We start from the raw sequence: 14734 nt of genomic DNA on the forward strand, positions 1-14734 counted from the left end.
AACCCTTTCACAGTGTGTTTTCACTTCATGAAAGTTTTGGTTGCTTAAAAACGTCTTATTCAGCGTTTGGTTGTATACTTAACTCCACCCTCTCGTGTCACTACTGGTTGCAAAAAAAACAAGATGGCGACGGCTCAAAACCAAGGCGGCGGCCAAAATGCCAAACTCGAGGCTTCAAGATGTAGTCCACAAATCAATGGGTGACGTCATGGTGACTACATCCACTTCTTATACAGTCTATGCATTGTACACTATCAGCGTCAACAACGTACTTAACCTCGTCTTTTTTTGTTCTTCCAACTTTTGCTGGCACATTCACTTTGCATGATGCTTTACATATTTATCCATTGCCAAGGAAATTTCACAGATAAATACAGTAGATTCTATAAAATGAGAGTACTGTACCCGATGGGACAGGTTTATGTTAGAAACCTGATTTGGGTGTAGGCTTACCTCTACAAGGGAACACTGAGGCTTAACTTTGTTAATAAGCGGCGTAATTGGCCTCTCTTCAGGGACCGGCTCACCTAAACGCTTACCTGTGCAATGGATTATTTGGGAACAATGAAGTGATTTGAAGCAAAAATACAAAATACAGAGCAATACAGTTGTACTGAGGCGGAAAAAATAAAACTCACAAGATTACAAATAGCACATGAATTTTGTTTTTAATTAAGAAACACCGAGGGCAAGGGGGGCGTCTTTTCAACATTGGAAGTGGAGCAGTCAGGTCGTCCCGACATGGACAATATTTAATCTGGTACACTTTCATTATTTTATGCAAGTTATCCACTTTTTCTGCCATTCAGAAGTGAAACAAATTTCAAAATAAAAATGTCCATCATTACTTAAAAGTGCACCTGTCATATTTTGCAATGGCCTAAAAACAACCACTGGAAGCAAGAGTGTACAGTGTATATATGAAAATCCAGTTTAAGAGCAGATACACAAAAAGGCACCCAACAAGGGGCGCACACGTCATTCTCTGCTTCAGTGTCCTAAACCTCAACCCAATCGTACAGCAGTTTGTGAAATAGTCACAAAATTGAATGTATTGACTTGTGTACATAGACATGAATTTCAAATTCTTTTCGTGATGGTCAGCACAAAACCAATTGTATTATGTAATCCACGTAATTGTGAACCGGGAAGTACGAGTAGTGGCCCAGGAGACCGGTGGTCGTGTCCCATGTGAAACCAGAAGTCAACGTTGATATATTTGTTGTGTAACTTCCGTACTTAAGTTGCAGCACTTTTGGAGTTATTTAAACCCAAACCACGATCTTTTCCTAAAGCTAACTAAGTAGTTGTATTGCGTAAGCCTTACCAAGTCGTTCTTTTCCTAAACTTAAGTAGTTTGTTGCCTAAGCCTTACCAAGTTGATCTTTTCCTAAACCTAACAAAGTCGTTTAATTTTGAAAAGACTGGGGCGGAAATTGTGTTGCTGACATTCGTAGGAAAAAGCAAAAAGCAAAGTTGTGCAGAGCTTCACAAAAAAAAGGGAAATCTGTGTCTCTGTACACAAATCAAATAGATTCCATTTCGTGACTATTTCACGACCTGCCGTGTGTCCTAAACCTGGACCACAACAGTGGCTCTGTTCGATTCACATATTCATATCTGAACAAAACATGATGACAACTTTCTGCGTAGATAAATAATCCATTCGTTGCATTTGGAGCCTGTAAGACTTTTTCACTGAGTGAATAATAAGACCAGTTTCCAACCATTTGACCAGGCAGCTCCAGGTTTTACATGTGGAACTTGATTGGGGATCTGTGAAGAACTTCCAACTCAAACATGAGGGGGAAAAACAAGGGGATGTGGGAGGCAATACACAATAACCACAGGAAAGAAAATAGCAAGTAGTGATTGCTCTAAAAAACAGTAGAATCAAGCCTTGAAACAAAAGCGATGAAAAGGAGAAGAAAAACAAAAATAAAATAAATAAAAATGAGGCAACTCTAAGTGAAAGGATAGTGCTCATTTTAATTTTAAAAAGGATATTAATACAAATATTTTAAGCTTACAAAAATGAGAAAAAAAAGGTTTGCGAACCCCCGAAGTGATCGTGCCGTCGTGGTGTTGTGGTGTGGTCGACTAAAGGAGGGCGAGCATGCTTTATCAGAGCTACACTACTGGTCACAGCACCTGCAGGAGGCTTCCGCTGCATTCCTAACACGACCGAACGCTATCCCAACTGCTGATGAATCTCCTTCTGCAGAGAAAACCACAGAGCCTTCAGGGTTTTATAGCTTACTGAATTATCGCTAAAGCTACCAAACCTGAAAATTAAGTAACATCTTGAGGCAGTTCTGGGTTGACCCTCCTGAGGATATGGATAATGACACACACACACACACACCTGACTCCATACTGGGGCTAGAGTGACCTGTGAGAAATGGAAGAGGCTGAGACACACATAACCAACACATTTACGAGCATACAACACTCATTCTCTAGAGATATCTACCTGTCTGGCAGATAGTTTTACACATAAATCATCTTAAACAACCACACATAAAAAATGACACCCTTTTCAGCTCTTTAAAACTGCTTTTATGAGATCTACTCAATCAAATAAGGCTGCAGAGGCAACAAATCATGCCACATTCTTATAAAATCACCCTCAAACGCCATGCATATCAACAAACAGGACACTAGCGAATACCGTTAGATGTTCTTAATCTAAGTAACCGAATTACTCTACATGTGACAGACAGACTACCACATGACTATGTGCTGTATCTTCATGTCTGACGTTAGCACCAAGGTTTCTTTCTTTTTCATAAAAAAGAACAAATACAGACACGGAAGACACAACAGCGCTGTGAATGACTCGCAAAGTAAAAAAAAAAAAATCAGCCGAGTTAAAGCGACAGAACTTCGTAACAGTAGCGGTTATTAATTTGTATTTGATAACCTGAGTTGTGTACTGAAGCTGCGTGTGACCGTGACCATGTGTGCTCCTCTTCCAACTATTTGCAAAAGACTGTAAGCATGCTCGCTTGCGCGCGCCCAAACAAGAAAAGTTCCTCTACAGAAGTGAAGAAAGAAGGCCTAAACATCTTCAAGTATTAATACAGTTAGGCCTTTAAAAAGCCCTGGACACACAGTATTAGAACCCAGAATAAACTCTAGGAAAGTTGCAGAGCAGTTATGGTTAGTTTGCATGTTTTTCCCCCCACAAATATAATATATATATATATTCATATGTATATAAATAAAAATTCAGTGCTGTAAAAACATCTCCAACTCCATAGGATCTGACCCATCGTAGAAGGCCTAATATGTTTTACTCTTACTCTTCTCATGGCTAAAACTACTGCTGGAAGTATGTAAACTGTACTGGTTCTCCTGTGTTAATAGTCCTTCATTGAGAATATAACACTGACGAAGAGAAGACTTGTTAATATCGTTTCATTTTTTCTCTCTTTTTTTTGGTTTTACTGCACACAGAGAAACATATCTTGTTGTGTCATTTTTTTTGGTAGCAGCAAAGCACCAAGTCTCTGTGTGAGTCTGCTGTGTGTGTATGACATCACTCCATAGTCTCTGTGTGTGTGTATGTGTGTGTTTGTGTAAGTGTATATGCTGCGATCTATGAAGAGCACGGCAGCACATTGACACCGTGGGCTGCGTGGGTCTGCAGGTCGATGGCCTGGGCTGGCTGCTGTCCCGGCCGGGCGTTCATCAGTGCCAGGTTCCTCACGCAGCCCGTCATTCCAGACAAAAACTTCCCTCCAGTCATAGCAGCCATGTCTGGGGCTCCACCTGTCACAACACACACACAGAAAGCAACATGTGAGAAAGTTTCTCTTTGAACATTTGGACCCACAAAACAGTTTTGAGGAGATTTTGGTCTCTGATATAGCTTGAAATAAATGAAGAAATTTGGGAGAAATACAGAAAATCAACTAAATAAGATTACATTTTCAATTTCTGCAGTGATGAACTCTTTTATACGGAGCAGTGGGCTACCTCTGGGTCTGAAAAGTGAAGCCAATACTGAAGTGCTTTAAACTTGCATTCTTATTAACAGCCAGCAGGAGGCGACTCCTCTGGTTGTTAAAAGAAGTCTGGTTGTATAGAAGTCTATGAGAAAATGATCCTACTTCTCTCTTGATTTATTACCTCAGTAAACATTGTAAACATCAGTTTATGGTTTCAATCACTAGTTTCAAGTCTTCTTCAATACAGCATGATGTTCATTTAGTAAATGATGATCCCATTTAGAGTCAGATAGACCATAAAGCAGGGGATGCTTTGGTGATTGACAGGTCGCTACCACGGCGTTGTCTGATCTGGGAGTTGTCCATGTTTTCGTCTTACCACTTAAACCCACAGTGGGTTTTCATTCATTTCATTTCATGAAAGTTAATTACAACCTTTTGGTCGCCTAAAATGTCTTTTTCAGCGTTCGGTTGTTCTAAGTTCCACCCTCTTGTGTCACTTCTGGTTGCAAAAAAACAAGATGGCGACGGCCAAAATGCTGAACTCGAGGCATCAAAACAGCAGTCCACAAACCAATGGGTAACATCCCGATGATTACGTCCACTTCTTATATACAGTCTATGACATGGAGCCCCAAAACTGAGAAAATGTACCAATCTAGAGGATAGCTAGTTTAATTGTGTGGATAGCTAGCTAGCTTAACAGTAAAAAAAACAAAAAAACAAAAACTTGCTTCAAAAGCCGGCGCTCTTCCTGGGTTTAGTCATCAGTGTTTTCAGATAAGTTAGCTAGCCACACAGTTTTTGGCTGGACTGCAGAAGTCTGTCACTGAGTGACTGACTGAGTGATGAAGTTACAGGATTGGTCAGCCGACTGTTGGAGTTTCCTCATTGGCCGTTGCTCTTTCAAAATGAAAAGGCGGAGAACAGTTCTGTGTTTAGGTTTTCTGGGGAGCGTGTCAGCAGTTCAATGTATCATTACATAGTGCTGTTGTTGTGCATGTGCTATTGTTTATGTTCGTTTAAGTTACGTTATGTTGTGCTTTGTATTGTGTTACCGTGCATTCACACCAAGCGCAAAGCACATTTTTCGTCTCGCTTTCCTCCAGAAACCGCTGCTTTGTACATGTTGAGGAAGTCCCAGATATGTCAGAAAACCAAACGCTGTTGTGTCTGGGTTCATAACGTCACCTGGCGGCGAGCTGTATTTACACACTGTATCTGTATTTAGCAAGCCACACGTTGCTACTGCGGTATGAACCCAAAATAATAATAATAATAATAATACAATAAACGGATCAAAATGATGCCAGAATAACGACATTATGATGTCGATTTGTAAAAAGTCTGAATTCATGCTTTATGAAGTCTCTCTGCAAGACAACAAGTAAACAACTTTTAAGATGCTTGTTTTCTGAATGGAGTTCGGGTCGATCAGCGCCAGGCTATGCTAACATTGTAGCTGCTCCATTAACACTCCATCTAGGAATAAATACGGCAGCAACAACATCAGTGATGACAGCGGGGGAATCTCAACGCTGATAAACTTATACTTAAAATATAAGTATGTGTATATTGTTACACACCACTTATATGATGAATGCTTTTGATACACATGCTTTAATAAAAAACTGAAATACTGTTAACCTTGCATACTGTATGTCATGCTAATACCTTTTCACCTTGTATAAAATTTATAATATACTGACTAGTAAATGTTACCATTTACTATTACTGAATGTCATTTGCTTCATTATAAGTTGTCTTTCAATCAAACATTAAGATATAAATGGAAAAAAATGTTCATAAAACATTATTGACATGACCACTGACTATTTGTGTAACAATTTAGCCACAAATTCACATCCTGACCATATACGGTCCAGACATATACTTGGTTTTGACCGAGTCTTGTTTTTTTTACAACCTGTTAAATGAAAAGTATAAAGCCTTCTATTTTTCTACACTCCATTTAAATTAGGATTGGGCCGATGAAAGTCATCGACCACTGAGCCCAACATCGTGATCTGCTTTCAATCCACTCACCAAGGTATATACTGCCCTTGGTGTTGACCATGAGGCTCCTGCCTTTAGACTGTCCATGTAACGTGGCTCCTCCATCAATCCGGATGTATCCATCTTTTCCAGTTCTGCAAGAGCACAAGGAGACAAAACACAACTCAATACGAGCACTGAACATGCACAGACAAATCAGAAAACTGCAGATGCAGTTAATATATTGATAATATCTGATATAGTTAGTACAGTATATCTATTTATAAAAACAAAACATATATATATACACTATATGCATACATATATACATACATTTAAATGTATGTATATATGTATATATAAACATACAGACCTGACTGCTGTGACCTTATGCCATCTCCCATCATTGATGGCCCTCCGGGACAAGATCTCTGCCTCTCCGCTGCCCAACTGGTAACTGGATATCATACAAATCATGAGCATTACTACCCCATTAATATCAGCTGAAAATAATAAAAACTCATCTAGATGTCCACAGAGCTACGGAGTTACAGGGCTGAGTCACCTGAAAACAAGGTGTCCATTCTGCAGGCCGAGGCTGATGAAGTCCTTGCCTTTGCCGTGTTCTCCAAGTTCCTGGAAGTAAATGTGTTTAGTCAGCAGAGGGAGAGGATGCTGTGCGATTGAATACTGTGAACCACTGAACAGCTGCCCTGCAGTAATTTTCCGCACCAACTGTTATGATTGCAAATATGACGCAATGCAAACAGATTGCATCCAACAGTATTTGTAAAAGTGTGACATAAAACCTTCCATGAAAAGTCCCAACAGTGACAATAGAAGCCATCATGCACATTGTGCAAAACAAACACTTTTTCATTTCAAATGGCGTGTTTCTCCACAAGTATCTTATAAATATACATAATAAAATGTAACACACATGTTATGAGTCATGCAAAATAAACAAGGAGTGTCTTGTGTTTGAGTGGATACCTTTTTATTAGCATGCACCTTTCGCAAATTGCGTGCGCCATTGGTCTCCTGAGGAAAATGGAGGGTGAGTTAGAGAAGCAACATGCATTTATTTAGTGGTGTGAGATGGAGCCGGGCTCGCAGCCAACTTGTCCGACAATGTCTCAGCCTCAGTGGCACAAGTATGAATTAGACAGTTAACACTGAAATGAAAGACAATGTAAGAGCTGTATTATTGGTGACATGTAAGTAAAACAACTCTCTGAATGCTATGAGAACATTAATGAGCATCATTTATTTACAGATGAGGTAATGGGGATGATTAAGGATGCTGAAGTGCAGTTGCAAAGTTAGAGTGATGATGAAAAGGTGGAAGGGAAGCATGTGAGTATCAGGTTTAAGATGTGGATTAAAACCAGGGCTCAGTTTTATAAATAAGTGTCAGGACAGGACCAGGACTTACCACTCCCTGCCACAAGATCAGCCCCTCAGAGGAGCTTGTGTTGATCTCCAGTTCGATGGTCTCTGGCGAGTCATGGGCACTAAAACAGAAAAAATGACAATAATTTGACCCATGAGGCATTGTTACATGAACTCCTAATAATACACCGTCTGCTATAACAGTGGTTCTCAAACTTTTTTCAATAATGTACACCCTTTGAAATATGTTTTCAGCCAAGTACTCCATAACCAGCGCAAAACCTTTTTTTATAGAAAAAGAAGTGTTTGTTGCAGCAGTTGACAGTTTACGGCAGTTTATGATTGTATTGAAAATAGGAATATTGTATATAAAATGTGGTTTATCAAACTTACATTTAAATTTTGTCATTGAACTCATAATAATATCATTATTTTAGGAATTATGCATGACTGATATTTTTTAAATTAAAGGTGCTATTGATAACATTGATAACATTCAGCCAGTAGATGTCACCATTCCATTCCATTGACTTCACAACAAGTGGTTGCCAGGCACTTACCATCAATCTCTGCCATCTATCTGTTTTTTTTGCACACTAACTGACGACCCAGAGATACCACGTGATACCAACGTTGTTTTACTATTGGCTCACAGGCCTTGTTAGAAGTTGGAACCAAACGTCAGATATCTTCCACAGAGATAAACAAAACATTCATTTTGGACCCGCAAAAAATATTCATCATAATATTTTTTTTTCAGGAAAAGCCATACATTTATTTGGCATGTTTTTAAAGGCTCTGTAGATGTATTATTATTATTATTTTTTTTAATATTTGTCTGCATAGAAATTTCATCAATAAGACGTTTAACATTTTAAAAATCTCACCTACCCCCTTCAGTACTCCAGCTAGTACCCCCCATTTAAGAAACACTGTGCTATAACGGTGTAGAAAAACAAAATACAGTTACCTTCTTGGGAAAATGGATTTAGGAAGGGCAATGTATCCATCATCATGGAAATGAGCTGCATACTGATAGGGTGAATCTAGAAACAAATACAGTAAATACAGGTTAAAAATGATATTCAAATAAGTGTAAGGCTGCTGTGGACTTTCATTCTCACTGTTATGGTGCCCTCCAGTGGCGAAAGCATGGAAGAAACTCTGGTAAGACGGGCTTGGTTAGATACAACAGTTATAGACAAAGAGGTAATCTTTCACTGAAATCACTCAGCAAAGTATTTGATTTGTTGGTGGTGTTTAAAGTGAGACTATGTAACATTTAAAATAAAGAAATACATTTTTCCTCTTACTAAGGAAAAGTTGAATTCATAAGCAATATAGCTTATGATGGCTGATATTACTGAATTAGTTTGTTGACCTTGTTACTCTTCTTTGTTTGTGCTACTGTCACACTAGGTTTTAGCATGTCAGAGATAAATTCCATAAACACGGTGTGTTACTTCTTGTTTTACTACAGTGATACAACTAAATCTATACAGCGTGGCCGTAGCACAAGTAAAGAAAGATAATAAAGTCAGCAAACTGACTCAGTTACAAAGTAATATCTGTCTGAAGTTAGCTAACGTTAGCCACCATATAAGCACACACCAGACCATGCAAGTCTGTAACAGCAACACTTCTAGTGTATAGAAATCAGAAATTGGGTGTTTTATTGCTTACAACTTTTCATTTGTAAGAGGAAGATAATGTTATTAATTGATTAATAATGAACTGTAAATAAAATTAGGCATTGATAAATCTGTTTACAAATGAATTCATAAATCTGTGAATAAATAGACTAAATTACATAGTAATTCATTCTTTGAAATTTTAATGGGCAATAAAAAGAAGAATTATAAGAAGAATTTACAAATGAAATATCAATCCATCAACAATTAGTCAAAATTAAAAAGGGATTTACAAAAAAACATAAAACAGTCAATAAGTACAGCATTTAAAAATACATACATGAATTCATAAATAAATAATGTAATTTAAAAATCTATTTGAAAATGCAGTTTAAAAAGAGAAATAAGTAACTTATTTGAATTATCAGACAAAGGCAACATTTCTCTGCTGCTTTTCCTAAATGTATTAGCTATTGGATTTGCTGAGTCCATCATTTGACCATTCAAATGTCAAATAATTAATTACGTTGTACTTTAGTCCATTTATTTATAGATTAATACTGTACATTCATTTGTAAACAAATATATTAATGCCTATTTTTTATCGTACAATTAGTTATTAATCAATTAAACGCTTTATTACTATTTCCTATTTTCTTGTGATCCTTCAAAAAATCATATGCAAATACTGCAATTTCAAAACCAAAAACAACAAAGCTCTTCAGTACGTCCAAACCAGGCTCCGTGATGCAACACTCATGACAGTCCTCACCAACATATGAGCAATTTGCTATTTCCTCACACGCTGCACCATCTCTGACCTTCCACAGACTGAACTCACCATGGGTCCATGCACAAATATTACATTAAAGCTGCAGTTGGTAACTTTTATCGAAATAACTTTTTTTTTAAAATCATATTTGTTCAAACTGTCACTATATCCTGGCAGTAGTATACGAAACAGATAATCTCTGAAGAAATCTGGTTCCTCTGTGTCCTGTGCTCCTTATTGCATTTACAAGATTCCACCGCGCCCGAAGGAAAACAACCATATATATAAATTACTAATTTATAAAGTTACATTTACGTTATTATTTTATATTTAATTATGTTTATATTCAAAACTTATATTTGAACTGCACTTCTTTATGCCTTAGATTATCATTTTGCACTTACTTTTACTTGTGTGATTTCCTGTTTTATATATATACGTATTTTATGAGCATTGTTGGAGGAACCTGAGACCAAAGATTTCCATTTTAAATGACTGCTTTGCTGAAATTGATGAATGACAAATAAAAAACCTTGAACCTTGAATCAAGATTCTGTTACTGTAATGCCTATTTCCCTCCTCAGATCATTTCTGAAACATATTTTAGTGTTGTGATTAGCTGTAAAATGAGCTGGTTTTGGCTCGACTGTTTTCAACATGGTGGCCGGGTTTAAACGTTCTCATTTTACAGCCTTTACTACCTTTACAACAGTATGCTAAAATAATTTGTATAAAAGTTACCAACTGCAGCATTAATACAGAATATGTTTGAAATACACCTCATCTCACCCAAACACCCTCACACGGTGCCTTCAACAAACATGTTTGAGTTGTTAGTAACAGCACAAATGTGTTTGGACTTAGACGCTTTCAGAGAGAAGAAGAAGTATTTTTTGTGTATATTCTTGTTGTATAGAAAGGCATTCTTGAGGTAGACGGAGACGAGATTTTATGTTGTGAGTAGCCATCATGACGACAGGGGAAAAAGAAAAACAAGGGGAATTCCACATTTCCATCTGGGTCCAAAAACAGGCATCACAAATCTGTTACCATCCTGTTACCTTTTAGCAAAGATGCAGAATTCCCCTCTCCCAACGGTCCGATGGGGATAAGAGCCTCAGTTGAGTACAGACGTGTGTTTGGTATGTGCGAACATATGTTAGGCAATAGACGGTTTGGGTTGCGTTGGAAGGGACACGGGGCCCCTCGAGCTCAGACGGGCCCCTGTTAGTCACAGTCGTGTCAGGCAGACTGAATATTGAGATACTGTACCATTTGCCTCGCTACTTTCCAAATTCCTCAGGGCCTCGGGGAAGCTGGAGACCTGGCCTGTGTGTGCAGGATATATAGCCATGAGAGTGCAGGGGTAAGACATACGTAATCACTTTGGGTTAACCCTCTTGCTGTCTGATGTTAGAAGGGCTTCATACTATGAGTCATATTGCCTCATTTCTGGCTGTGTGTCTAGTGTTTCAGCTTTGAATATCTTTGTCTATAGGATGTTTGCAGTAACGTACTGAAGGGGGACAAATGCTTTGGAGAAATGGAGAATTATTTTCAGAACTGCTTTTAGACAGATTCCGCTACTGAATTTGTAGAATCATAAATTAAAGAGGACATATCATGCTCATTTCCAGGTTCATACTTGTATTTTAGGTTTCTACTAGAACATGTTTACATACTTTAATGTTCAAAAAACACATTATTATTCTCATCCTGTCTGTCTGATTATACCTGTATTCACGCTCTGTCTGAAACGCTCTGTTTTAGAGCCTGTCTCTTTAAGACCCCCTCCTGAAAAAGCCCAGTCTGCTCTGCTTGGCTTGCGAGACAAATATGGTGCACCTTAACAAAGATACTGTGCGTTCCAACACCCATACTACCACACTATTTAGTATGCCAGAAAAAGATTTAGCATGTCCCAGTACATAGTATGTCTAATGCAGTATACTAAAATACCAGGATGTCCTACTACATCACGTCGCATTTTGCAGTATGCAAGTAAGCATGCTCTGTAAGGGCAGCTGCAAAATGTACTAAAAGTAAATAGAAAAAGTGTATGATTTGGAACTTAGCCGTAGTTCTCAAACTGTGGGCGCTATATTCTAATGAGCCTGCATGTGACATAGGAAGGGGAGCCAAATTTGAATGGCTTGTTGAATCACATGTTTTCTCATCTAGACAGCCCACAAAAAACTGACTTGGTCGTCTTATTTCACAGTTTGTGGGTTGGTAGGAACTCCAGATACCCAGATGTATGAGCACAAGCACTGGAAAGGTTTTTCATGATATGTCCCCTTTAACAATACAATTAAATATTTTTCTCACACGTTCTGCTATTTCTGGCTGTGACTGTTATATCATATTAGGTATACATGGTTGTGTAGCTAGTCAGTACTTACTTTCTTCACAGTTCAGGCCCGTGTGGCCGGGTGCACACACACACTGGCCGTCGACACAGCTGCCGCCGTTCTGGCATTGAAGGTTGCTCTGGCACACGTCTTTCACCACCTCACAACGCTCACCTGGGTGAAAGGTCATGGACATGGAAAATGCTCATTATTTTTCAAGGAACAGATCTGTTTTAATTAGGGCTGTCGCTATAATAACACCTTAACACAAATTGTGTTTTTTATTTAGCCACAGACTCAGTTTTAAAGCTAGAGGATGCTGGTATCATATGAAACTAGCAAACCTGAGGAATCCATCGGTACCAACCATGTCATACTAGCTTGTCGCAAAGGAGGCTAAATAACTCTTCAATTACACGAAATTTTGGTGAGGAAAAACTGGCATGGCCGTTTTCAAAGGAGTCCCTTGACCTCTGACCTCCAGATATGTGAATGTAAATGGGTTCTATGGGTACCCACGAGTCTCCCCTTTACAGACATGCCCACTTTATGATAATAACATGCAGTTTGGGGCAAGTCATAGTCAAGTCAGCACACTGACACACTGACAGCTGTTGTTGTCTGTTGGGCTGCAGTTTGCCATGTTATGATTGGAGCATATTGTTTTATGTTAAATGCAGTACCTGTGAGGGTTTCTGGACAATATCTGTCATTGATTTGTGTTGTTAATTGATTTACAATAATAAATATATACATACATTTGCATACGACAAGCATATTTGTCCACTTAAGAGTATTAAATACTTGACAAATCTCCCTTTAGGGTACATTTTGAACAGATAAAAATGTATTTATTTAAATTTATTTGCGATTAATCACAAGTAAATATTTTAATCAATTGACAGTCCTAGTTTAAATAGATTTTTTTTTTTTATGTCCCGATGCATGGATTTCCTAGAAGCCGATGAGCATAGTTGATAGTTAAGGAGGTCGCCTTCAACAAAACACAGCTCCTAAAATCTTTCACTTATAGAAAGTGAAGTGAAAAAATGGGCAGAAAAACACAAATGTGGTGCACCTGAATCCAGAGCTGTGTTGCAAATAATAATAATGAACCATGGAGAAAGATTTGCAAATGTTGCTAAGGAATTCTGGGCAGATCTGACGAATGCTATGTCTTTTCCAGTGTTAATAAGACTTTGAGCATGAGCACTAACCTTCAAATCCATCCTTACAGAGGCACTGGTACTCATATTCAAAACTGGACATGCAGTGACCGCCGTTCAGGCACGGCCGGCGGTCGCAGGGGCTGTTGTCCACACATTTGCGGATAGATCTGCTTTCTGTGAAGCTGTAGGACAGATCCACCTTCTTGTTGTTGATGGAAATCTAAGCACACAGCGCAGACACGTTTAAGTAACCGCATACAGAAAACATTAATTGCTTTATATTTCCTTTTTCAGTACAGAGAGAGCTCACCTCTCCTATACATCCCTCAAACAGCTCGCTGACATTGGCGGGCTTAGGCAGGATGTCCATGTTGGGGACTCCTCCCAGGTACATGGGGGTGTGGATATTGAGGCCCTGGGCTTTTCCTGGAGACGTCTTTCTCTCCACTGGACCTTGATCGACCTTGAGGTGGCCGGCCCTCTTGTTTCGCTCGGCCACGACTCTGTGCCACTGGCCCAGAGAGACTGGCTCTGGACTGAGAAGGATCGCCTGGCCTGAAAATCAAGATGGGCCCAGAGAGACGTTAATGTCTTACATCCATCAATACCTTTATGACAGTACAACCGATTAGTTTTGATACTTTACCTGTGCCCAGCTCATATCTGAACTCTACGTGTCCCTCCACCATGGAGATGGCCACAAAGTCCTCAACCTTCATTTTCTTCCCTCCACAGAAGAATATCAGGCCATCTCTTTCCAGCGGCTTGAACTCCAGCTCAACACGCAGGTCATCATGGACGTTAGTCAAGGGAGGGTAGGCTATATATGACTCCTCGCCATCAAACAGCGGAGTGGTCACCAGTTCCCCTAGTGTAAGATAACAAGGAGAAAAATGCATTCAAATTTAGAATTTCTTGAAGGATATTTTGAAGGAAAAATATTCGATACCAATATTGTTTATCTTCGTAAAAATACTTTACTTTATCAGCCTATTTTATCTGTAGTTTGGGATTTAACCTGTAATTATTATTACTGTCAATGTGTACTTAATTTATTATTATTTATTTTATTTAAATTATTATTTTTTTAATCTTATTTGCTTCTTTTTTTAAATCTAACTTTGTTTTTTATTCTTTATCCTTTTTGCATCGGCAATGGGTGAGATTTGGGTGGGAGGGGGCTTTGGGGGAAAAATACCAAAAATATGGAGGGACAATAATTTACATTTGTGCTCTATTTGTATGTTTCTGTAGACCTGATGTTCCCAATAAATTATTATGTAAAAAAAAGAATATTTTTCTTACCATCCATGCATTTGTTTCCAAACTTGCCAAGATGGCAGCGGCAGTCATAGCCGAGGCCGTTTTGGCGGTTGATGCAAGTGGCGTCTGGTCCGCAGGCCTCTGTGGGAGTTTAGGTTGCAAACATTTTGATTATTTACTGGTATAATATTGCACTATCAATGGTGCA

The 14734-nt window shown here is 38.6% G+C and overlaps 1 protein-coding gene across 1 annotated transcript in view; it reads right to left on the bottom strand.

Moving 5' to 3' along the window:
* Positions 1-2752: 2752 nt before the first annotated feature.
* hspg2 (heparan sulfate proteoglycan 2) overlaps positions 2753-14734 on the bottom strand; it is a 141114-nt gene continuing 129132 nt past the window's right edge. The window contains 13 exon segments of the mRNA XM_037771388.1: positions 2753-3774; positions 6000-6103; positions 6322-6405; positions 6514-6584; positions 6942-6989; positions 7384-7462; positions 8311-8386; positions 11016-11072; positions 12146-12268; positions 13312-13483; positions 13574-13818; positions 13910-14131; positions 14569-14667. Of these exon segments, the coding sequence (XP_037627316.1) occupies positions 3602-3774; positions 6000-6103; positions 6322-6405; positions 6514-6584; positions 6942-6989; positions 7384-7462; positions 8311-8386; positions 11016-11072; positions 12146-12268; positions 13312-13483; positions 13574-13818; positions 13910-14131; positions 14569-14667 (1553 nt within the window). The 3' untranslated portion in view covers positions 2753-3601.

This window comes from Sebastes umbrosus, chromosome 6, assembly GCF_015220745.1.
Source record: "Sebastes umbrosus isolate fSebUmb1 chromosome 6, fSebUmb1.pri, whole genome shotgun sequence".
In the NCBI taxonomy this organism is placed as follows: domain Eukaryota; kingdom Metazoa; phylum Chordata; class Actinopteri; order Perciformes; family Sebastidae; genus Sebastes; species Sebastes umbrosus.